This window comes from Mycteria americana, chromosome 16 (assembly GCF_035582795.1).
Source record: "Mycteria americana isolate JAX WOST 10 ecotype Jacksonville Zoo and Gardens chromosome 16, USCA_MyAme_1.0, whole genome shotgun sequence".
Classification (NCBI taxonomy): domain Eukaryota; kingdom Metazoa; phylum Chordata; class Aves; order Ciconiiformes; family Ciconiidae; genus Mycteria; species Mycteria americana.
In genome coordinates this window covers 1033889-1058206 of record NC_134380.1, presented here as the reverse complement: position 1 = coordinate 1058206, position 24318 = coordinate 1033889, and the positions used below count along the sequence as shown (strand labels likewise).

The 24318-nt window shown below is 48.9% G+C and overlaps 1 protein-coding gene across 1 annotated transcript in view; it reads right to left on the bottom strand.

Moving 5' to 3' along the window:
- Positions 1–24318, bottom strand: part of MAP2K4 (mitogen-activated protein kinase kinase 4) — a 106369-nt gene that overhangs the window by 5336 nt on the left and 76715 nt on the right. The window contains exons 5-9 of the mRNA XM_075518981.1: positions 19291–19410; positions 15978–16029; positions 15419–15546; positions 1550–1627; positions 349–497 (exon numbers count right to left, since the gene is read on the bottom strand). Of these exons, the coding sequence (XP_075375096.1) occupies positions 349–497; positions 1550–1627; positions 15419–15546; positions 15978–16029; positions 19291–19410 (527 nt within the window). The remainder of the gene's footprint in view (positions 1–348; positions 498–1549; positions 1628–15418; positions 15547–15977; positions 16030–19290; positions 19411–24318) is intronic.

The window sequence follows — 24318 nt, the reverse complement described above, 5'->3', positions numbered from 1 at the left end:
GTCCCAAGGCTGTGTCATACCAAGGAACAAGATGCACAGGCCAAGCCCTTACCTACTCACGCAAACCTCCTGCCATGGGTTTTGTCATGCCTCTCCTGAACACAGACTCTCAGAGGTTTTCTCCTCATCCCTTCCCTGAAGAGCAGTTTCCAAAGGTCTGGCCCTTCAGCCCCCACCCAGACAAGTCTCCCATCACCTCCAAACCAGTGAAATGCGAAAGGTCCTCACCCTCATGTTGGCGCAGGAATGTGAAACTAAGCTAGGCACTGCTTGGCATGCGACCCTTGCCAAATACCTAGCAATGACAAAGCAAGCCAACTCCAAGTGCTTTCAGTTGGAAACACTTACCACAAGTTGACGAAGTTGATGAAACTTGGGGAGAACTCCCTTTCCTCTGAGTTACTCAGCTGCGGTGGGTCTCCTTTTACTACTTGTGTCAACTGGTCAAACACACTGTTCCACTTGGGGTAGGGGAATCGCCCTGTGGCCAGCTCATACTGCAGAGAGACAGCAACAGCACCAGGCAGGTTACACAAGTTCAATCAGGGAAAGAAAATGTCTGCAAGGACCCTGAACCCCCCAAAGGAAGAGTAAGACTTGATTCTTCATCCCATTCCCTATACAAAGCTCAGCTGAGATGAGGGAAAGTTTTACCCAATAGTAAGTTCTGCTGCCTACGTTAGGAGCACCTCCAGATTTAACCTGGCTATGCCATGCTTTCGTGTTGACAATGTCTTCTCCTCCACTGACTATAATGAACCAATGCTCTTACTAAGGTGTTCAAAAGTAGAAGAGAAAAATCCTCCAGTCCCTTCCCAAGCATCCTAACAACCACTAGAGAAAATGGATAATGAGAACCACACAATCATAGACTATCTCAAGTTGGAAGGGATCCATAAGGATCATCATGTCCAACTCCCTGCTCCTCACAGGACAAGGAAAATGAGCATTTTAAAATGCCAGCGGGGAAGACAGAAGCTACTGGTTCATACTTATTGCTTCTGCTTTCTCTTCTACTTCACCACCTCGAGAAGGGAAGATCTTTTCAGTTTATCAATGTGTGCACCCAGCAGTACTGTGGTTAAGCCAGAGAGGAATCAGCAACCGGGATCCAGGATTAACTGAAGTCTTCTGCACAGCCAAAGTACACCAGATGCCAGGGCTGAGAGATGCTTATTTACACAGGCTGGATGCTCTGTTCTGCACCACCACACTCACCATCCCTTCTCATCTGAGATTTTGAAGACAAGATTCCTTTATGATCCAACACCTCTTCCCTGCTCACATCTCTTTCTCTGCAAAACATAGCTGCAGCTAAATGTATCCCCAGGGCTTCAGGAGAGCCATCTGCCTTGAAGGGATTTGTATTGTTTCTGAGCCAGGAGGTGCCCACTTCAATCCCAACATGCAAATACTTCACAGCAGCAGAGCTGTGCTTTGCTTCAAGCACACATTTGACACCAACCAACTCCATCACACTGCAAAGCGCACCAAGGCTACCCACCAGGAAGGTACTGTGCAGCAGAGGGTTTAAACCCCACTCACTTACCAATGTAATTCCCAAGCTCCAGACATCTGAGCGGACATCATAGCCTTGCCTGGATGCGCTGGGATCTATCCTTTCGGGCTGAAACAGGAAGAAGGACCAGTCAAACGCTGTGCCATGCAGGAAGGAATGAGAAGCATCTGCAAACTTAGAAAAAACTCGTCCCGCCCGGAAAAGCCTGGCACAGCTCGAGGCAAACTTGTCGCTAGGGCAGTCATCCAACCCCAGCAGAGAAACATCTTAAGGAATCAAACACTGATTTTATGAAGGTATAGTGTAAAAAGCGATCTGAAACAGCAATTCAACACCGTCCAATCTTTTTTTTTTTTTCCCTTTTATACAAGCAGCTTGAATAATTGTTACTGTCTATTTATTTAGTTTTGTTTAACTTTGGGATCTCTTTAACACAAAGTCTCGCTTTCTCTGTTTTTAAAGAGAAGTTATCCCTAGGGAATCATGAGAACTGGAATAAACATCCACCAGCCCAGGGAACTGAGGGTTAGGAGTGTCTATTAGAACTCTTCTTCCCAGCTGTCTGCTGGTTGCTAAACCTCAGGAGGTATTAAAAACAATGTGTTTTAAGAAAAGCTTTTCTTTACAAGGTTTTGGGCATCCCTTGAAGGCAACTATGATGTTACAAGGTCTTCAGACATCCAAAAAGTTTTCCACAGAAAACAGTACCGAGCCAGACATGGGTGATTTGCACCTGAGAGCGACTTCTGCAGAGAGGTGAACCAGCACAAGACATCTTTATGCTTTGCATGTCATCTTCATGAGAAACTTCAATTCTGCCTTCTTTTGTTAAAAATGTAGTAATTAAAATGTCAAAAGAAACAGGGTCTCATTCAGTTTTGACTACAACAATAATAGAGAGACCTGAATTGCAATAAAATACTAAATCATCAGGTACAGGAAATACTATGAAAGCCGTGGTTGCTTTGTAAGGTACATTTTAATACAATTTCATGGCAGATGCCGGCTGAAGAGTGCCATGCAATGAATGAAGTCCCTTAGTGCAACCTCAACCCTCCAGTGGACCACCGCATGAGAAGACTACTACATTCCCACAATACCTCCCAGCCCCCAAACCCTCACGGCATTTCTGGTTGCTCTGCCATGCTGCCAGCTCTCCTTTTTGCAGGCCACCACTTACACGTGGCTGCCCCAGCTGTGACTGCTTCCAGACCTCTCCCATTCCCTCTGTCACCAGGATCTTCTCCAACAAGGAAATTTGCCCAGGCCATCACCCATGCATACCCACACAGAGAAGGGAGAAGTTTCCACCAAGCTTCAGTGGTTCTACATGTGGCTTGTCCTACAACCTTCTTGTGTCCACTCCTCCTCAGTACATGGTATATTGCCTTCCCAGTGCCACTGATGTGTTTTATCATCCTTACTTCCAGTTACAGTATCTGCTTTGAAACAGTCTGGCTTCAAAGGCCATACCCTGAACACGCTGCCTTTCCCACCCTCCTAGGTCTGCTCTTCGCTTTGCTTTCTTATCCTTCAGTTATGGTTTCCATTCATCTTAAGCTCACGCATTAGTTGTTCCTCTCATGACTTGGATAGACTTTTCAATAATTCTGGTGGAAGGGCATGCAAAATAACAAAATTACTAAATTCAACTCTCTTAAACCTACCATCAGCCCTTCACGTGCTCATCTTGTAGCTCAGTCCAAACCAATCACATTTATATTGCAGGTAAACCCATGCTTCTAACTGCTCACAACCCAGCATCCTGCCTTTGCTGGATGAGTTCAGTCTTTCCATATTGGGTACACCGTATCAACAGACTGCCAAATCAGCTGATAAGGAATTAATAGCTAATATAAGCATCCATTTCTTTAAATATGGGGAACAGAAATGTAATGACAATTTCTCTACAATTTTGTAGCTGAGAACAGCAAGAGGGGTGAGGATCTGAATGGAAAATGCGTATTCCCAGTCCCTGCTACTTGCTTATTTGAGGGGAGGGTGGTTTGATAAGCAGCGAAAATTCAGGATGTGGATACTCTTGGATGTTTCAGGAGGTTACTGGACATTTCAGTAGGAAGCAAAATGTCTCAAGGAGGAGACCATGGGTGAGCATTGGCTCACACTCAGGCTCAGGAAGGACAAGAGGAGCTCAGACTTATAAATCGAAGCTGTCCTCTGCTACAGGGAATAACATCACCTAATGGGTACAAAAAAAGTCAAAATGCTCTCAGTGGTATATTTCTGTGAACAGTCCAAAATATTCATGAGAAAGCAAACAGAAAATGCCAGCAGTAGGAAGGTGGATAGAAGAACATGGCATCAACAACAGACCAGCATTAGGTATGGCATGGCAGGCACCTCCTCTGTCTCCTCGTACAGAAGGCTACAGGCTGAAAATAAGTTTCCAGGGAGTCTCATCAATCACGCTCATGAGTGATGCTGCATCTACCCTGCCCTATCGCAAGGTCACAGGCAGCATGATGGACCTACCTCTCCTCAACAGTCTTGTTTGCCTCCTACCTTCTTGGTTCCAGCAGCCAGCAGCAAGAGTTAGCACATCAAGCTATCCCTTCCCTGTCCCTCAGGCAAAACATTGTGGCCAGCAGGGTGAGGGAGGGGATTGTCCCCCTCTACTCCGCTCTCATAAGACCCCACCTGGAGCACTGCATCCAGCTCTGGGGTCCCCAGCACAAGAAGGACATGGACCTGTTAGAGCGGGTCCAGAGGAGGGACACCAAAATCTGAGGGCTGGAGCACCTCTCCTGTGAAGAAAGACTGAGAGAGTTGGGGTTGTTCAGCCTGGAGAAGAGAAGGCTCCAAGGAGACCTTATTGCAGCCTTTCAATACTTAAAGGGGTTTGTAAGAAAGACAGAGAAAGACTTTTTACCAGGGTCTGTAGTGACAGGACAAGGGTTGATGGTTTTAAACTGAACAGGGTAGATTTAGATTGAACATAAGGAAGAAATTGTTTATGATGAGGGTGGTGAGACACTGGAACAGGTTGCTCAGAGAAGTTGGGGGTGCCCCACGACTGGAAGCGATCAAGGTCAGATTGGACGGGGCTTTGAGCAACCTGATCTAGTGAGTAGCAGGGGGGGCTGGACTAGATGATCTTTGAAGGTCCCTTCCAACCCAAACGATTCTGAGGTTCTATGATTCTATCAATGCTACCTGTGCTGCAGGCCTATGGACCGCTATGGACCACTGCCCCACAGTGAGGGGGCATAGCCGCTCTCTGGGGGCATAGCCGCTATCCATGACAAGCCATAAGCATTTTGGCAATAGAAGATGGATTCCACAGCTGGCGCGTACCTTCCCACCATGAAAATCAGAGTCACTTTGCAGGAACAAGGACAACCCTGTGACAAGAGGCTATCTCTTTAGTGCCACACACACCACCGTGGGGCATGCTGCCCATGCGATGGACGCTGATGTGCGGAAATGGCAGCGGGTGGCCTGGCCCTGCACGCTGCTGGGGATACATCACCACATCTGGAGGCTGCCACCAGGGACCAGCCAGCACAGGGCTACACAAAATTATGGGGATGCTGGCCTTGCCAGTGCCGCGACTCCCACACTGCAGATCCATAGGGACATGCCGCAGCAGAGTAGAGCAGTTCACAGCCTGCAGAAGAAGGACTCGCTTTCCATGCAGCACAGTGAATTACAGGACTGCATGGAGAGCAGGTATTTTGGGCAGGGCGTGACGTACTAAAAGGCTATGGGTTACAGGGACTGGTGAGGTAGGTGGCACTGGCGAGACAGAGCTTCTTGTCCAAAGCACCCACACAGGGACAGCCTGCTACCTGACGCACTAGAGCAGAGCACAGACCACAGATGGAGCAACAGGGACTTGGCCCTAGACCGTGGTGGCACAGTTAAGGGGAAAGCAGGATGGAACAAAATAAATCCCATCTAAATACAGAGCAGAAAGAATCCTGGGAATTTTCCATGTAGATGACATGGAAGCCATTAACACCAACAAAGCAAGAGTCAGCATGTCACACTCCAGGGACCTGGAACATGGGCTGCAAAGCCCAGCTCATGCCAGGTGTCCTAACACCAAGTGCAAACGAGGAAAGGAAACAGCTGAGATGGAGACCCACCACTGGATGTGCTGATGGTGCAAAGAGGCAGGGTAGGAATGACTCAAAGAAGGGCGCAGGCTGCCACAGGGCTTTTCTCCATTTCAGTGTCCGCCTAAGCACCAGCATCTTGACTGAAAAATGAGCAGAAGTGGGCAGCACTGATCCTCCCTCTCCTCCAACCCCCCAGCTAAGCAAACACAGGCAATTCAGGGTGTGACACAAGGACAGATGCACACACAACTCCCTGCAGTCTTCAGCTGTTTCATGTTGCTAAAGAGCAAAGTAGCATTTCTGGGAAAACTCAATTCTTGAGGCTCAGATCTGGATTTTCACCAGTTATATAATCAGGGAATTTTATCCCACATGCACTGCAAATTCAAAACTGCCTACATGGCATTAAAATGTACATAACAAACTCTTATCTGCTACTTAGGCCAATGCATCCCTAAACTAAAAGAAAATAAAAGGTTACCAGGAGCAAAGAACGACCAGAAAGAGCTAAATTTTTGCAGTATAAAATGCAGAACAAAATCTACATGATACAAACTCTCCCTCTGTCCAACCACGGGAACAGACGGATGTGAGATGGAAGCTGCCAGCCTCCACTGGAGACTATCTTCTCACACTAAAAAACATGTGAAATGAAGTCCAGGGACCTCCCTGGCTTTGGCCAATGGCAGGAGCAAGGCAAAGCACTGCACATGTGGAAGCAGGGCTGTGCGGGCTGCAGCTGCAGCGTCGTCTGCGCCAAATTCAGCTGCAAACCACACAGTGAGCTCTGAACCGGGGCAGCCAGAGTTAACAGACCTTCACTGCTCTGACAGACTGGATAAGAGTCTTGCATGCAAGAGCTGCAGCTCCCTCGCACGCTATTCTGCTGCTGTGTTAACCGAAATACCACGTGTGTATTTGTTTAGGGATGCTCAAGACAAAAATGCCATCTCCCCCGTGGTGGTGACCCCATTACCGTGGCTTTCTCGTTTGGATGGCGGTGCCCTGCGAGAGGCTCGGCAAGTGCTCGCGGAGAGAAGCATGTGCCACTGCTCGAGCGACTCGGCTCTCAGGACCAACTCCAAACCGAAGCCACAGCAAGGAGGGGAGCGATGTCTCTGAACAGCTGCCTACAGGGTTGTGCAACAGCAATGGAAACCATCTTTAAGACCATAAATAACTAGTTTGGGAAATTCTTCTGCTGTTCAGTAAAGGAAAATGTTGTCACTCACTTTTCGCATTGCTATATTTCTCAAGAATATTCCCACACTGAAAAGCAAGTTGTTCTTCCTTCAAGGCTCTCCCCTGCACAGGCCTCTTGCACACTCAACCCAAGCACAGGGCGATGGCCAGCATTAGTGTCACAGCACAGACCAGGCTGGGACGCAAGCGATGGGCAGAAAGCAGGGCAGGCAAGGAGGCACTGACTCGCTGGGCTCTTGGACCTGCTTCTCCTGTCTCCTCCTCCTCCAGAGCGCGAGGATGCTGCATGCAGCTCCCTCTCACTGCTCGCTGAGACCTCCAAACATTTTGTTCCTGCGAGCCCCTTCCCTGACTTCTCTACAGGTCTTGGCTGGCAGTTCAGACCCTGTAAGGCTGAAGAAGAGCCTGACCACTCACCTCCCCAGGAGATGCTCACCACCAGCCCTGTGGACATGACCACCATCCCCCAGAAAAGAGGCAGTCCGGCTGTGTGAGATGACTGTCCTCAGAGGGACTCTCCACACTGGTTCTCAAGCAGACCTCGGTGCCCAAGATGCAGCCCTACAGTAGGTGCTGGAGCTCCAAACAGATGCGAACATCTATCCACTCCTCCTGGCCGGTGTTACTGCTCTGCTCTATGTGAAGTTTCAGAGGCTCTCCCTTAGGTGACACCGATCTCCCTTTGATGACAGCGATCTCCCTCTGGTGACACCAAATTCTTCTACTGGCTGCTAAAGAGGTGAGGTGTCTAATTTCATGTGGATCTCGATTTTTATGTGCAGTGAAGCCTAATAAGCTTTCTGGATCGCCTCCTGGGCACGTAGGAGCTCACAGAAGGTGACCTCAGTGCTACAAAACCTTGGTCTAAGAGCACAGATATGAGTCATTCACACGAGCAAGTGAGGCATCACAGTCACACTGTGCTGGGTAAAGTCTTTTCTAAGGTTATAGCCCTCCTCTCCAGTACTAGGTGACCGATGAAAAAGCTATTAACACTTTGTTTTCTCTGGGCCTGTATCGCAGCGCCAATCACTACAGGGGTCGTGCAGCATCCTGTGCAGCAGCCTGCCCTGGTCGCAGGAGGAGACACGGCTCCTCGGCCAGGGTGTGATGCAGCAGAGCAAAGGACACACAGAGTGATGGGTGGAAGAGCTGACAGGGCAGTGCAGAACATGAGTTCTTCTGTCTTTGCTGGCTAGGTGGACCTGTAGCTTCCTTCTGCTCCTCACTCTACCACCTCTAGGATAGCAGCTGTAACGCTGTCTCTGTGTGTACCACTTCTACACCTACATGGGAGATAAGAGTAGTATTGTCAAAAAATACTTCAGCCAAAATATTCATCCCTGCTTGGACTTCTGAATTCTGATATGCCTTCCAAAATCCCCTCTGTTCTTTGATTTCCTGTCCGCCCGCCTCGCCCAGGTCAGCCACAAAGCCCATGGCTGCACAGAGATTATCAGCAGAGATCATGTTTCTAGAGAATGGCCTTTCCTCCCCTCCTATTTCCTCTACAAATTTACTCTGAGAGAATGTTTCATTTAAAAACCTCTCCAGCAGCATTTTCCAGGTGGAGACACGGGTTTCCATTCGCATGGGATTACCATCCCCTCCCAGCTGGCTTTCCTAACGGCATTGGAATTCCTCGATCTCAACAGCAGCAAGATCGCAGGGAAGTGATGGACTGGTGGACGGGGGACACTTGCTAGGCACAGAAAGATTGGCAGGAACATTAATGATGGTAAGGAGGTCCCCTTGGGCTTGGCACAGCATATTCTTGATGACCTTATTCATTTTGTTAAAAAAGGTAAACATGTGGCTGTAATAAACTTGGACTAGTGCACTGCATTGTCTGGACTGCAACTAAATCAAGCATCAATAATTTGCATTAGTAAATGGCTTCGCTGATAGAGTTCAGAGCGTAACTTGTTAAAAGGACTCTATTGAGTGGGAAAGACAGGATTTATAATGGGACCTCAAAGGTGACCTTCCTTGGCCTACCGCTAATAATATCCAAGAAAATATAAACATAGTATTGCTAAATTCTGCATATTATAAAAATATTGCAAGTGTCATAAAGAAGGGTTCCTGAAGAATCAGTGTCGTTTGAATGTTTGGGAAGCTGGGCTCTGGCTGGATGCTGACTCACTCTACCAGACACAGAAAAAGCAGCACTCTGGGGCGACAGACAGGCTCCTGGAAAAGGACAGGAGAGCTGAAATCCCAGAGGAGCGTCACAATTAAAGGTGTGTAGCTGGGGCGACGCGCTAGGAACCGCTGCTCTTATCACATACTCCACAGGTGAGACAAACACTGGAAGTTTGCTCAATTTCGGGGTCTATGTTTGTAAAAGGATGCTAAAAAAATGGGGGGGGGTTATAGCACAGCCATAAAATATAATCCAATCCGCCTTAAGGGCATAAGCTGCTCAATCGCTAATCTCCTCAAAGAAAAGCTTAAGAGGTGACTACATCAGAGTCAAAAAGTACCTACTGCGGAAAGAGGCTGTGGAAAGTAAAGGACTCCTTAATTCTGCAAACAAAGTAGGAAAAAAGGCCCACAGCCATCCATTAAAACAAGACCTACTTGTATTAGAAAGATGGTATTAGGAGCATAATTAATGACCAGGACAACTTCATGGGCACTATGGTAGATTCTGCAGCACTTGAAGAGGCATCTTTAACACAGGACTTTGGAGGGCTTCATCTGGCGTTGTTTTGGAAGGCCACCCTCCAGTACCCCAGCGCCTGATGCATCCCCTCAATGCCATCCCCACTGCTGCTTCCAAGAACTGTATTAGATTAACAGGGCCAGGCTCTGGAGAGGCAGGAGTTTTGGAGGGCTGGAAGGTATCATTTTAGCCCCGCTAAGTAACTTTGTCACAGAACCTCACTGAGGGCCTGCAATTTTGGTGGGGATGCTCTAGAAGTCCTTGAAGTAGTTAGTTACAAAAGACTGAATTGCAGGAAGCCCAGTTATTTTTCCACAGCCTTAATGCCTAACCAACAGGCAAGCTTTCAAACACATACTGAAAAGAAAAAGGAGTCCAGCAGGAAGCAGTGCAAGGGGATGACTTCTGATCCTAGAGGACCCTACGATGCAGCAAAGAAAGGGAACCAAGAGAGGGTGTCTACAGATGGAGTTACACACATCCTAACCAGAAATCAAAGCATAACAAAATGCAGATGGTCATCGGCAAAGGTGAGTCATCGTGTTGCAGCTCAGGTAGGGCCAGCCTGGAGTCACTAGCAGCAGTTTAAGCCTTAAAATCTGGTTTCTCTTTCTTAAAGATCTCTTCCATTCAACCAGAAGCTGCTGGTCTGGGCACAGGATCAGACGGCTTCCCCGGCTGTGTTCAATAGGCTGTCCTTCTGGCCTCATCACCCGTGAAAGTTTGCACCTGCAAAGCACAGCCCTCACTCCCCAGGTCCAGTCCTGACCCCGATCCTTCCCATATTATGGGAAATAGGAGCTTTTACACTCCACGAACGCTTGAGTACCTGGTCCTGAACAAGGCGGTGTGCCCTGCCTGCTCCGCTGCCGAGGGTTACGCTGCAGCAGCAGGGAACGGATGGAGGAGGTGGAGGCCGGACTCGGTTGCATCCGGACGGCGGTGCCAGGGTAGCCGCCGGGGGAGGCTGGTGCTGCCAAGTGGCTCCAGCAGCACCCCCAGCCTGCACAGAGCACGTGGCAGGCATGCAGGGCACTCCCACACTTGGTAGGAAAAGGCTCGGCACAGGGGTGGAGAGTCCCCCTGCAAATCGCCATGGGTCCTCCTGAAGCAGAGGAGGTCTCCCCAGCCTCACCCGCACGAGCAGTGAGAGCCAAACAATCTCAGGGAGAACAGGAGGCTCACATCTGTGGACCTGGGACCTGCATAACCCTTCGCTCCCTCTCCCCACACCTGACCCTGCCCTAAGGAGCCTTGCCCATCCCTCTCTGCATCTTCACTGCCCTGATGATCATGTTCTGCTACTTGTGGCTTCCAATTAGCCTTCTTGTAGCTAATTACGGCAGCGGGGGCTACCCTGGGCCGCCCCAGCACAGCCAGCCATGCCCCACACAGAGCAAACCCATGGCAAGCAGGAGCTGCCTGCTGTTTCCAGCTGAGCCTCCAATGCCTCCCGAGGGCAACTATCTCCCACACCTGACTTTTAGGCACTTCCCACATAAATCCTAGTGGCCAAAATGACTTTTTTCCACCTTTTAATATTCTCCTCCACAAAACTCATGTCCTGTCCACAATACTTCTGGCCAAGCAGTCTGCTTACACAGGCAGCTGCTGACACGTTTCCCCAGGTTTATATAAACTGCCTGTGCAGACGAGCGTCTAAAAGGGTGAGGTGGAAAATCCCTTCCCACCGCGTCCCCGGCAGAACGGGGGTGGAAGTGCCGACGCACAGACAGAAGCTCGGCCCTGCAGCGGAGCCGCTCGGCATGGGCTCTGCGCCACATGATGTAAGGAGCTAAGTTTGGACAGGAGAAGTCCCACGCTGGGCGAACCTCACGGATGATTTTAGCCGGTGAATGAGTAAGTGGAGGTTATGTTCTCAGCCGAAACCCCTGAAGCACGCGGGTGACAGCAGCAGCACGCAAGCGGGGAGGGCTGCGCTCAGAGCTAAGGCATCTCCCCCGGCATTCGCTACGCTGCGGGCGGCAGAGCCTGGATCCAGTCCGCACTGCTCGCAGAGGGACGGTGCCACATGTCTCCCAGTCTCCTCCCAAATTTGTTTTCTCAGTCATAAAAATTATGGCTGGGTGCCAGGTTTCAGAGGAAAAAAAAAAAAAGAAGAAAAAAAGTCCAACACACAGCAATATTCAGGAGCATCCAAGAGGATTTTAGCTGCATGAATTCAACAGCCTGCCCGTTCAAATAAATGAATGACTGAGCCTGATGAAAACTTGGGCATTGGGTCAGGAATGCAAAGCTGAAACAGAGGCTCTTGCTGCAGCTCTGCTTGGGTAAAGGATTCAGAGAACTCCTGCATCCCTGCAGCCTCTCCCTCTACGTGTGCAGGGAGGCTGGGGAAGCAGGGCTCAGGCTCGTCACTGTCACCTGCCTTGGGAATTCTTCCTTTCCCGTGCATGGCCTGAACTGTGCATGAGCCATCCGAGCACGGGGACGCAGCCTCCACCTGGCCCTGGATGCCAATGCCAGCAGCGACCGCCCATCTTCGCCGGGGAGGAATGAGGAGCAGGAAACACAACCCGGTGGTGGTCTGCAGCGGCACCGCAGTGACGGGGCTCTGCGCTGGCCCTTTATTCGCACACAGGCAGGGACAAGCAGAAGTGTGTTTGCTGGAACATGGGTCATGCATTAGCACCAAGAAAGCTGCTCTGTATTCCCCAGCACCGTGCATCCCCTTGCCCACCCTCTCATCTCGACAACTCTTCAGGGAGAGCTGAGCGGGCAGCCCAGGGAGGGTGGGCAAAGCAGCACAGGCCACTGGCACCCAGGCACAGCCACAGCTTGCAGCGGGCAGCTCCCAGGGTACCTGGGAAAAGGACCTGAGGGACCAAGGACATGTGGGACACCATCAGACTCTGCCCCTGGAGAGGTCCCAATGAAGCAGGGCAGGGCAGGGCAGGGCAGGACATCAGTCCCCATGCTGGTTGGGTCCTCCCCTACCTAGACCAGGCGCTTCTAGTCTCATCCCTCCTCTGACACAGAAGCTGGGTTCACTTGAGCATTAAGAAGGCAAAAAGCAGTAATGCCGCAAAGACCACCAGCTTCAGCGTGGCACAGAGAGCCTCCCCTCCCACCCAAATCAGCAGCACCCGCCGCAGCGGGAGGCAACGCAGGGATTGCCGGGGAGCAGCAGGCGGGGAGGACCAGGGGCTGGCTGGGAGCAATCTCACCCTCACTGCTGGTTAAGGCTGCCGTGAGCACGTTGTGAGACCTCACCTAGAGCAAACCCACTGGCATAGGTCTCAGGAGGGCTCCCTGGGGACAGGCTGCAGGGCAGCGTGGGGGCTCCATCTTTCCTTTCTTTCCTTCAGAGAACACAAGGCACCAACATGTACGCCTTTACTTCAACATAACGATCACAGGGGAATTCAAAGCCAAAAGCAAAACAACTTCTCCAGCACTGGCAGCTCCAAGGATGACACACTGCGTTCTGTGACAGCTTTAACAATTTTGGTTAAACCACACAGCACTTGCTTAGCAGCTGGACGTGGCTCCTGCTGCCTAATCAGGCTGCTCGCAGTCAAACTGGCCGACATCCAATGTTATTGTTATCAACGGCTATTTGGGGACCCAGCTCCAGTGAACACGGTGTTATCAGGTTCCTTCGGTGGGCAAGTGCTCATGCTACAAGAATTACTGCAAGCGCCGTGGGCCAAGTGGGCCTTGCAGAGCAACACGCTCTCATCATCAGGGAGCATCATGCAGCAGTCCTTATCAGATCCACCCTGGCTGAACACAGTCACATTATTTTGCACCAAAAATAGTCGCCTATTTTGCACCAAAAAAAAAAAATATTTTCCTTTTGAAAGGAATGTGACTGGCCTGACTCCCTCCCAGGTATATTCAGGTTTGATCACAGCATCACCACAGCCATCGGCCTCTGCTGGCTTGGAGAAAGAGCTGGCAGATGTGCGTGCATGCTGGGGACATCTCCCTATTTCCCAGGCTTCTCAGTACGTGGAAATGCTCATGTACTTGGAGAGGAGTCACTGAGTCCGGAGAGCAGAAGGGAAGAGGCCAGCCGTCTCCCACACCGCTTGCCAGCTGCTGGCTCGTCCCACAAACCGTATACCATGCCAAGGCTCTTAAAATCACAAACTGAACTGAAACACTTTTGCTCACTTAAAAATCCAACAGAGTCTGGAGCTGGTGAGGGAGATGCACAAAGAGCAGAGGGGATATTCACAGACAGGGAGGAAATGCAAGGGGCTATCGGAAGCACCCACCCACTCAAGCCCCAGGGGAAATGAAGCAGCGCAGCTATTTACAGACATGCTGGTAACTGTCACGTCGTAACTAAACCAACAGCCTGTGCAAAGCTAACCATCCACCCACTGTTTTAAGAAAAAGTGAGAACATTAATTCCTCTAATTATAGCCCACTGAACTTGGGACGGGGAAAGGACTGAACAATTTTTCAAGAGCCCTATTTACAGATGCGATACACACCTCAGAGCATAGGGAAAAGTCAACGACAGTCATAACTCCACAGAGCAATGCTATCAGAAGAGCCTGCGGTCTGAGATGCAAACACCCAGCCTCAGGTCAGACTAGCTCAGACTGCACCGGCTCCCATGTCCTCCTGGGGCACCTCTCTCTGCTGCTGCCCTCAGCATCCCATGCCCCACCAACACAACAAACTGGGCAGCTCCGACTGATCCTCTTCCCTGCGGGGAGCTCCACGCCCTTGCCAAAAGTGCTCAGAGCAGAGACGTGCCTCTGCCCTCTCTCCAGCCTCACAAGGTCTTTATTTAAACAAACTGCCCCGTTCTGCCCTGTTTCATTACATTACGTAGCTCAGGGGCTTGCGCACACTTTTTTGTACCACAGCACTAGTCTCCGATCATAGATCTCATCTGTACTCTTCTTTCCAGCTCATTGAGTAACTAGCTCTGCTATGAAGACAGTGAACAGAAAAGGTCAAATGCTCCAAAACTCAGACTCTGTGCTTGCACAGATCAGGATCGGGGCAGACAGATTTTTGCCTTGTACACCACAGTCAGATACAAGCCATATGAGAGCTGTTACCTGGACCAGGTGGGCACCATACCTTAAAAGAGAGAGATCTTCCTTTTTTGTTTCCTTGGTGGTAGATAAGAGAGTTCACAAAACAGTATTTTTCAGCATATAGAGCCATAAGATAAGTAATAAGAGTTCAACACAGCCACTGAAATTAAAGTCACATTGACAGCAGCAGACACACAGCTCCCTGCGCAAGGCACCCTCAGCTCATGTGAAACCAAGAGATACATTTTCACAGAAGCCCAATGAACAGAAGTGTTTAAAACCCTCAGACAGCTTCAAAAATCACCACCACAGCTTTTCTCCCTGGGAGGTGGAGGGAAGCAAACAAGCAGGACAGACTCCCAGGAGCCATGGCTCAGCCCGAGCAATTTCCACGCAGCTGCTCTGCTACCACTGCTCTCCAGAATCACATTCTCCTGGAATTAAGTTATGGCACACTTTGGAATTAAAGTGGTTTGCAAAAATCACTATAATTCTGCTCTGCAATAACTCCTGTGACATAACCTTACCGTGGCAAATGGATTTCTTGCAGACCAAGAAAACTCTGCACCCAGACGGCACTGCCTCCCCCATGTGCTGTTTGTTTTGGAGCGTGAGCGGGCGCTGCTGGAAGGCAGAGAGAAGCTCTCTGCTCCAGTGCCGCAGCACTGGCAGCAGCAGAGGAACCCAGCAAAAAAAAGGGAATTTGGTCACTTTGCCACAGCCTGGATGCCTTTGCTGACGCTGCCAGCAGCAGTGCTCAATCCAGAGCTCAGCTTGAGGTGCTCATCCCCCAGGAAACAGGCCGACACTTCAATCAAATGACAGGCACGGCCATGCTGAGCCAGGCCTGCAGAAGGAGGGTAAGATCCTGCACAGCCCATGGGCACGCCAGCTCCCCGCTGCCCGGCTCATCCCCACTCACCGCCATGTACGGCCGGCACCCTGCATCCCGCGTTTTGGCAATGGAGTCCACGAGCTGTCCACTAATGCCGAAGTCACAGAGTTTAATATTTCCATTTCTGTCCAGAAGAATATTGGAAGGTTTGATGTCTGCAAGGGAAAGAAATTTAAACCAGTAAGTCACGGCTGGAGCTTTCAATTTCAAGAACAGCAGCTGCAGAGAATCAACCAACACAGGCAGTGCTGTGCAATTGCCAGTGCCCCTTGGTGTGGGGCAGGCGGGTGGCCACTGGATGCGCTCGCCACCGCTGAGGATCCTGACCAGGAGCAAGAAGAGACGGAGCCAGCCCCAAAGATGCCACGTGCCTGGAGGCAGAGACACCCAACCACCCTAACATCGCACTTTTACGGAAAACCACAGACCGAAGAGGCAATGAAACTGCCACTGGTGACACACTTGTGCAAACCCTGTACTCACGCCCATGGTAGTACACATGCTAATTACACTTTGACTTGAAGCAAAGGCTGCTTAAAATCCTTGCAATTATTTTTGTAGGCAAGAAGAAAAGACATGAACTCACCTCTGTGAATGATTTTCAAGTTTTCTTTTAAGTGGTTTAGTGCTTTCACAGTCTAGGAAAGAAAAACAGATGAAAAATAAGCAAATGTTGTAAGATTCTTGTGACTATTAAACTTTTGGAGCTCCAACAAGGGGGAAAAACATTTAATATGTTGAGATATCAATGCTGTAATATGCCATGTAATAAAAGCATTTTTCTCCCAATCTTTCCTGCAAACAGAAGGTGATATAAGAGAGGGCATGTGCTTAAGTAAACACATAACACTTGTTGTACTCTGGGAGAGGGGAGCAAGAGGTGAAGTCAAGCAATTTCTGATGTTAATTAGCTTGAGTAATAACTTATTTCAAGCCCTATGCTGTACTTTTTCAGTAGGTAACAACTATTCCCATTTCACTGGCTGAGCACCAGCACTGGGGGGAGCAGCAGAGGAAGCTGTTCTGATTTAACCATTCACCATTAAATGGAAGAGACACTTAGGGAGCCTGATTTCACAGGACGATTTAAAAAAATCCTGAAAGTTCACCGTTTTAATTCATTTCACTTCTGCTGAAAAGACCATTGAAACCAATGGCCAAAAGACTGCCCTGAAGATGATGGTAAGAGGGTGTTCATGTTGTGCTGCAAAGCGCGCTGAAGCTGTACGACTGTAAGGATGAACCCTAGCACTGAGGAACAGCTCCCAGAAGACTGGTCCTTCCTGCTCACACAACTCCATGTTCAAGTGTTCAGGTAATTAAAAGCTCTGGCAGGCTCTGGGGCAGCTGAAGTGCTGTCTCCTCCTTGCCGCACACCTTGCTCCTCCAGTGCAGGCTTCTGCTCTGGCAGCAGGAGCTACTACATCTCTCTGAACAACAAAGCATCAACTGATTTTTAGGCAGACCCATAGTGGAATGAGACTGGATGGCTTCCTTGGACCTGAGCTTCAGCAAGAGAAAGCCTGCTGGACTTAGTGACTGAATGTTGGTTTAAATCCCAGTTGACCCTGCCAGAAGCTTCTGCCCCCACCCTCAAACGGGTGAAGCAGAAGCTCACAGCTCTTCAACCTGGGGTGAAAGAGTTCTAACACGAAATGAAGGGCGGTTGGCGGAGCACACCAAGCTGTGAGCTGCAGCACATACCCCACCTGCACACAATGGGCTACGAGGGCAGTACACATGTAGACCTTCTGGACCTGAAGGCCCTCAAGGTCTAAGATACTCAGGGCCAGTATTCTCATACCAGAGTTATTAAATGCCATTCCTCATTTGTTTTCTAGAAAAAGGTGGACAGAAACAAACCCCAGACCACAAGATCTAGTCAGAACCTGTCTCAGTTCCTAAAGCTAGTCTGTGTAGAGGACCTCCCTCAGGAGCTGCTGGGGCTGGGCTGCCTTCAATGTGAAGGAAGGAGAGCAGTATTCGACGAGCAGCCCACGACCTCCCACACAGCTCAGCTGGGCTTCACATCTCCAGATCTGTTGTGGGCTACGGATCAGGTATGGAAAATTATAGCTTACTCAGTCCATCCCTCACCCCCAGGTCAGAAACATCCAAGGTTGTCATTTCCCTGGCTAGGAGTTAAAGCTTTGGTGCGCTTTCACAGCATGCTGTCTGCACAGGGTAAGTGGAGAAACTCCCTTCAAGAGCTTCAAAACTCATCTCAAGTCTCTGTCCAAACTATCTTCATCAGGCAAACACCTTGCAAGGTCTGTCGGAGCCAAAATGTGGGCCAGCGTGTCTCTAATACCCTGCAAACCCTAGAAGAAAGGATCTCCTTTTCTTTCCCCCACAGAATTACATATAACTCCAAGCAGACTACCCTGGAAGGACAGACCTTACCCAGCCATCTCTTGTCTATTAGTTGCTTTGGCCAGTAATACATTTAGTTGGTTGGTGGTAAGACGGGCATTCCATGGCTGCGTTTTGATACGATTTTCAGTCTTGGCTATAAACACCTAAATACATGACAGTGCCTGAGCTGTCAAGGCAGCCTGTCAGCTGTAAGAAGTGGCAGCAGGCCCAGGAAGGCTCAACATTTTATAAAGATACCCCTAAGAAGAGTGAAGATGGTTTTCTCCCAAGAACAGGCACTGAGCAGAATTTGCCCATATCCTTTCAAGAGGTCACGGTTTGTGACTCGCTGAGCACCTCCCCAGCACTCTCATAGCTCAGTACACCAGCTTGCTGCAGCATTCACGTGCTGAAGCCAATACAGAGGCAGTTTGCCTGTCTGTCACCAACACGGCATGGCACCGGTGTTCGCTCACATTTCGCCCCGTTACCCCTGAATGGTGCTTCACTTCGGCAGCCTTTCATCTTCCAGCAGCCTCGCTGAAGTAATTCATTTGGCTCGGCCTTGATTTTTTATTGGGCCAGGACTTCCAGGTTAAGTCAGGAAAACATCAACCAGGTTCTCCACCTCCTGAAGACCACTTGTACTTTTGGGAGCCTTTGCACAAGGCTACTAGAGGTTTCCCTGGACTGGAATGGCCCAGCATCCCCTGCAGAAATCCAATGGACCTGACAGATCTTTATGGGCAGCAGCACAACAGAGGTTTTGGGATACCTTTCAACACGACTTCTTCCACGGCCCAAAATCAAAAGTTTGTTTTGCAGGGCCAAAGCTTGCCCTTGTGTTTAGACAACTAAGGGTTCATTTTGGCACAGCCAAGGATAATTTTACAGGGCTCCTTAAAGGGAGGCAGTGGGCTCCGAGTAGCACGCCTGCACTCAGATACCCTGAGTGGGATTCATCTCACTTCACCACCTAAGGCATCACGAGATGGGAACTCAGCTCCCATACAGAGGCACGAACCTCTCCCCACTGCCTCGAGAGAGGGTAGGCAACTCACTGAGACCAGACCCTTATTCTTAAATAGTTAGGTGGGTTTCACATGTCCTGGCTGTAAATGCCCAATCCCTTGTTCCCTTTATGAACAAGGGAAGGGGAGACAGCTGACCTATTTTAGGTACCTTCCTTGGGATGAGATGACCCAAGCCCAGCTTCCACTGATGCCACCAGCAGTGGACATGAAGCGATCCCTGAGGAGCAGGCTGGTGCTGTCAGCACCGATGTTCAAGCAGGCAGAGCAGGAGGCTGGTCCTGGGTTCTCCTTATGAACTGATTATAGACCCCAGGACCTGCTTTTCCATGATGCAATACGCTATGAGAAAGTCAGAGTATACTCAAGGATCGTTAAAACCGTGGTGCAATACAACAGCAGCAGTTCTGCTGCACACGGATCCACCAGCTTTCTCACATGTGAGTGAAAGAGATCTGAATTTTTCACATTAGCTTCAAAAACATACACAAAAAGGTTTAACAAAATACTCACAGCTAAAGTGATTTTGCCTAGGATTTCTTCTGGAATAACATCATCTAATACACTATATACATATTTGTAAAACTTATCAAACGAGGTAGACATGAGCTCCATACAGATCCAACAGTCACCCTGGAAAAAGAAAAGAATCTGTGTTACTGTCAAGATAAAAACGAGAAACAAACAATCCGGAGACCATAAAGAGATCCCTTGAATCCAATAAAATACATTAACAGCAACATGCATTTGACAGGAAGGACGGAATTCACCTTGATTAATTTTAGCAATGGAAGACTCGCCCCTATACGCACCTCTCCCCCACTCCATTCACCAGCAGAGGAATCTAGCTGACCAGCTCAGACCTGCTATTACTGTTTAGGTGCCTGAACCTAGATGAATCCAAGTCTCAAAAACTGTTTGGCTCTCCAGAAGGCTGCAGGCACAGTAAAACACCAGCATGCGCAGTAAGACTAAAATAAATCCCTTCAGTTTATGACTACCCTGCGGAGGACAGATGACATTTCACACAACATTCAGAGATATCATCTAACCAAGAGAAAATGAAAATAAACCCAAGCGTGTGGGGGGGGGGGGGGGGTTGTTGATTTGCATCTTACAGTTAAACAATTTAAATGCAGAAAATTGTAAAACAGACCAGTATCTGTGTTAAACCAAGCTAAGCTTAACTACCATAGGAGAATAAAATGTCTTTTTATCAAACTCGCTCCCGAGATCTGTAAATTGACCCACTCACAACGGATTCGCTGGGGATGAGAAATGGATCCCCACAATATAGAAGGACTTCATCTTTCTGTATCTACCATATGGGGATGGACAGTTTGGATTGATCTTAGTTATTTCAATTTTTTTGACCATTTTACCTCCAGTTGAGGATGACAGAAGGCTTTGCGTGAGCTATTTCTGTAGACTCTCATGCACTTCAGGCAACTCTTCATTGCGAGAAATACAGAAACACTAGAACTAGACCTGTCCTCACCAGAAGCGACATACTCATACCTATCTGCTACAGGCTGTATCACAATGAGGGTTAAAACTGCATTAGCTGTCAAAAGCTAAGTGCAGAACAGAGTCGATTAGTCTGGATGTCTCATCCTGGCTAAATACCACCTAAAACACTTGTGTAGGGAGCAGCACCTTGGACAGGCAGTGCTGTCCTGGGCTGCCTGGGTGGTTCAGAGCACAGAATGCCTATCTGGTTATGGCTAAGCTGCACACTCCTGTGATATAAGAAGCAACAAATAGAGGATAAACTTCCCTGAGTAATTATCCTACAGAAGACAGATTTTTCCTGACCACACAAAACACAAACCAACTAAACACTATTTTAATACATGGAAATGAAATTAGGAAAAACCCTAGGGTATGGGCATGCTGGATGCGTGGCAAAGCTCCTTGCTCCCATCCTGCACACCCAAGTCACTTCTGTTTGAAGCAATCTCCCAGTGCTCATGAGAGTCAGGAGCAATTCTTGAGTTATATTTAGCTGATGGAAAAGCTTATAAAGCCACAGGTTTTAAGGCCAAAAAGGGCTTTTCTGTCACTCAGAATGACCTCCTGTGAAATACAAGCCAAGGAACTGCATCCGCCAAGATGCCTCCAGTCCAAATGCTTGGTTTAGCGGGAACAGAAGTGCCCAACAAAGGTGCTGTCAAGCACTGCACACTGGTATCAGCAGAGGCAGCAGTGCCACCCAGCTTGGTCTTGGGCTGCTCACACACGTACAAGGCTGTTTTCAGCAATACAGACAGCAAACTGCCAGGAAGCGTCCCATGTGCCTCCAGCGTCACGGATGCTGCTGCTTCAGTGAGAGCAAATCCATCACCGTCTCTGCCAAAGGAGGGATGCTGCCTCTGAGAGGAATAGAACAGAACAGACTAGACTAGACTATTTCAGTTGGAAGGGACCTACAACGATCATCTAGTCCAACTGCTTGACCACTTCAGGGCTGACCAAAAGTTAAAGCATGTCGTTAAGGGCATTGTCCAAATGCCCGTTAAACACTGACAGGCTTGCGGCATCGACCACCTCTCTAGGAAGCCCATTCCAATGTTTGACCACCCTCTCGGTAAAGAAATGCTTCCTAATGTCCAGTCTAAACCTCCCCTGGCGCAGCTTTGAATCATTCCCACGCGTCCTATCACTGGATACCAGGGAGAAGCACCTCCCTCTTCACTTCCTCAGGAAGCTGTCGAGAGCAATGAGGTTGCCCCTCAGCCTCCTTTTCTCCAAACTAGACAAGCCCAAAGTCCTTAGCCGCTCCTCACAGGACATTCCTTCCAGCCCTTTCACCAGCTTTGTTGCCCTTCTCTGGACGCATTCAGGGACCTTAACATCCTTCTTAAATTGTGGGGCCCAGAACTGCACACAGTATTCAAGGTGAGGCTGCACCAGCGCTGAATACAACAGGATAATCACCTCTTTTGACCGGCTGGTTATAAAAGAGAGAGCCTCTCCCTGATGAGAAGGGGGGATCTGCTTTCCTAGGAAGGGCTGAGCCACCAGTGGGGAAGAAGACTGTGGGTTCAGAGCCACGAGCAGCCCCATTTTACGCTGCTCATTTGGCACCAGGCTTTTTACATCAGCACAAGGCAGAGCAGGAGCTAATGTCTCTCACCCAAGGGAAATGGCTGCTACAAGCCTGAGCCCAGAAAACACATATTTCACCCAAAACAAAGCAGAAGGGACTGATCAAAGGGGTGCTGTGCCGGACACAGAAGCAGAGACACCACATTGACAGAGGCAAGCGCAGCGCAGCAGGAAGAGGACATGACCGGCGCTTCAGAAGGCATGGAGAAAGGTGAGCTTAGGCTGCTAGAGAATGAAAGATTGGCTATGGATGAATTTGGCTGAGGACCCGTTCAGATTTAAACTGCAGAAACGAAATCAGGCAACACATGCAGAAAATTTCCCTTTTCAGCACTGGCAACAAATGCAAAGTCCAGCTGAGGCACTTCCATATTATTGACAGTGGCTCAGAGAAAGCAATGTGGATCCAGCGTTAGTGATACGCATAAATCAAGTGAAACTGGAACCACGGCCTTACAAGCTATCTGTAGTGAAAGCAAACATGGACTTGTTCTACTGGCTGCAGGATCATTCAAAACATTGCTTCTGTTTTGACCAGCTTCATATAAAAAATTGGTACTGCGTTATATTCCCATGTTATTGTACTGAGACTGCAGGGGACTGGATTTGTTCAAGAATGCCAGAATATTACTGACCACCTGCAGCCTTGTATTTATGTCCAATCGCACCAATACTGTGAATGTCTTCAGTCGCCCAGGTTACAACGGCTGGTGTTCGTACAACAAAAGCAAACTGAAGTGAAACAACAGGCAACCTTATTAGAGCCATTATCATAACAAAAGCTTCACAATATACTTTGTGCATCTGTGGGGTTGGGATGTGTGTGTTACCAAAAACTCAAACAAGTACAATAAATTGTTATCCAATGTTAATTTAACCATTAAAAAACCTGCACATGACCAAAAGCACCAAAGGAAAGACATGGTTTACTTGGTCTCCTGAAGTATATGCCATATAGAAATCCTGGATGCGGGCATTTATTGATCTGGTAATATGAAAATCTACCTGACCAACGTGAATTCACGTCAGCAAGATCAATGACAAAAGACGACAGACCTTTTCAATTATGCAGCTTCATTAAGGCTGGTGGCAAGACTCAAAACTCTACAGGTTCTTCTCTCTTCCTGGGAGTTGAAAGGACTTACCTATTGGCAAAGCTGATGAATTTCACTGAGAACAAAAAGGAAGACTGGCAGGGACAACTGGGTACCAGTCACCCAGCCCCCTTTCTGATGAAATACAAAAAAGTGCTGATGTGCATGGGAAAGTTCTGCTTCATTGTGAATTGCGAGGATAAAACCATCTTATTGAAAGTTTCTCTCTAATTTATGCTCCTAGGTCAGGGTGATTTCCAAATATAAAATGACAAAAGAAGCATTTTAATTTTCTATTCCGGTTAGAGCTATTCTTCCAAAGAATATATTTTAGTCCTTATTGGGTATTAAATTGCCAGATGCTAATGCACATCTTGTAGGCATTCCAAAAAATGTCAAGGAACACCCTGCACATTTCATTCAAAATACTGCTGCCCATCTCCAGGACATACACAAAAACTGCTTAACCAGCAACTAGGATGCTTCAACTTCTGAATGCAGTGTCCTGAGTTCCCAGTCGACAACTGAGCATGCCACAAAGATGCCACCCAGCTGGAATGCAGCCTGGCAGAAAAGGACCTAGGAGTCCTGGTGGACACCAACTTGAACATGAGCCAACAACATGCCCTTGCTGTGAAGAAAGTGAACAGTACCCTGGGCAAAGCATTGCCAGCAGGTCGAGGGAGGTGATCCTCCCCCTCGACTCAGCACTGGTGAGGCCACACCTGGAGTGCAGTGCTGGGTTCCCCAATACAAGAGAGACATGGACATACTGGAGGAAGTCCAGCAAAGGGCCACTGAGATGACTAAGGGACTGGAGCATCTCTCCTAGGAGGAAAGGCTGAGAGAGCCAGGGCTGTTCAGCCTGGAGAAGAGAAGGCTCAGGGGGGATCTTATCAATGTATATAAATACCTGAGGGGAGGGTGCAAAGAGGACAGAGCCAGGCTCTTTTCAGTGGTGCCCAGTGACAAGACAAGAGGCAATGGGTACAAACTGACACCCAGGAGGTTCCCTCTGAACATCAGGAAACGCTTTTTCAGTGTGAAGGTGACTGAGCACTGGCACAGGTTGCCCAAGGAGGCTGCGGAGTCTCCATCCCTGGAGATATTCAAAAGCTATTTGGACATGGTCCTGGGCAAGTGGCCCTAGGTGGCCTTGCCTGAGCATGGGAGTTGGACAAGGTGACCTCCGGAGGTCCCTTCCAACATCCACCATTCTGTGATTCTGTGACACTGATACTGAAGGCTTATCACATTAGTGCACACTGCAGGGAGAGGCCAACTTTTTTGGTAAGTTGCATCTACACTACTGAGAGAGAATGAAGAATGTCATCACCCT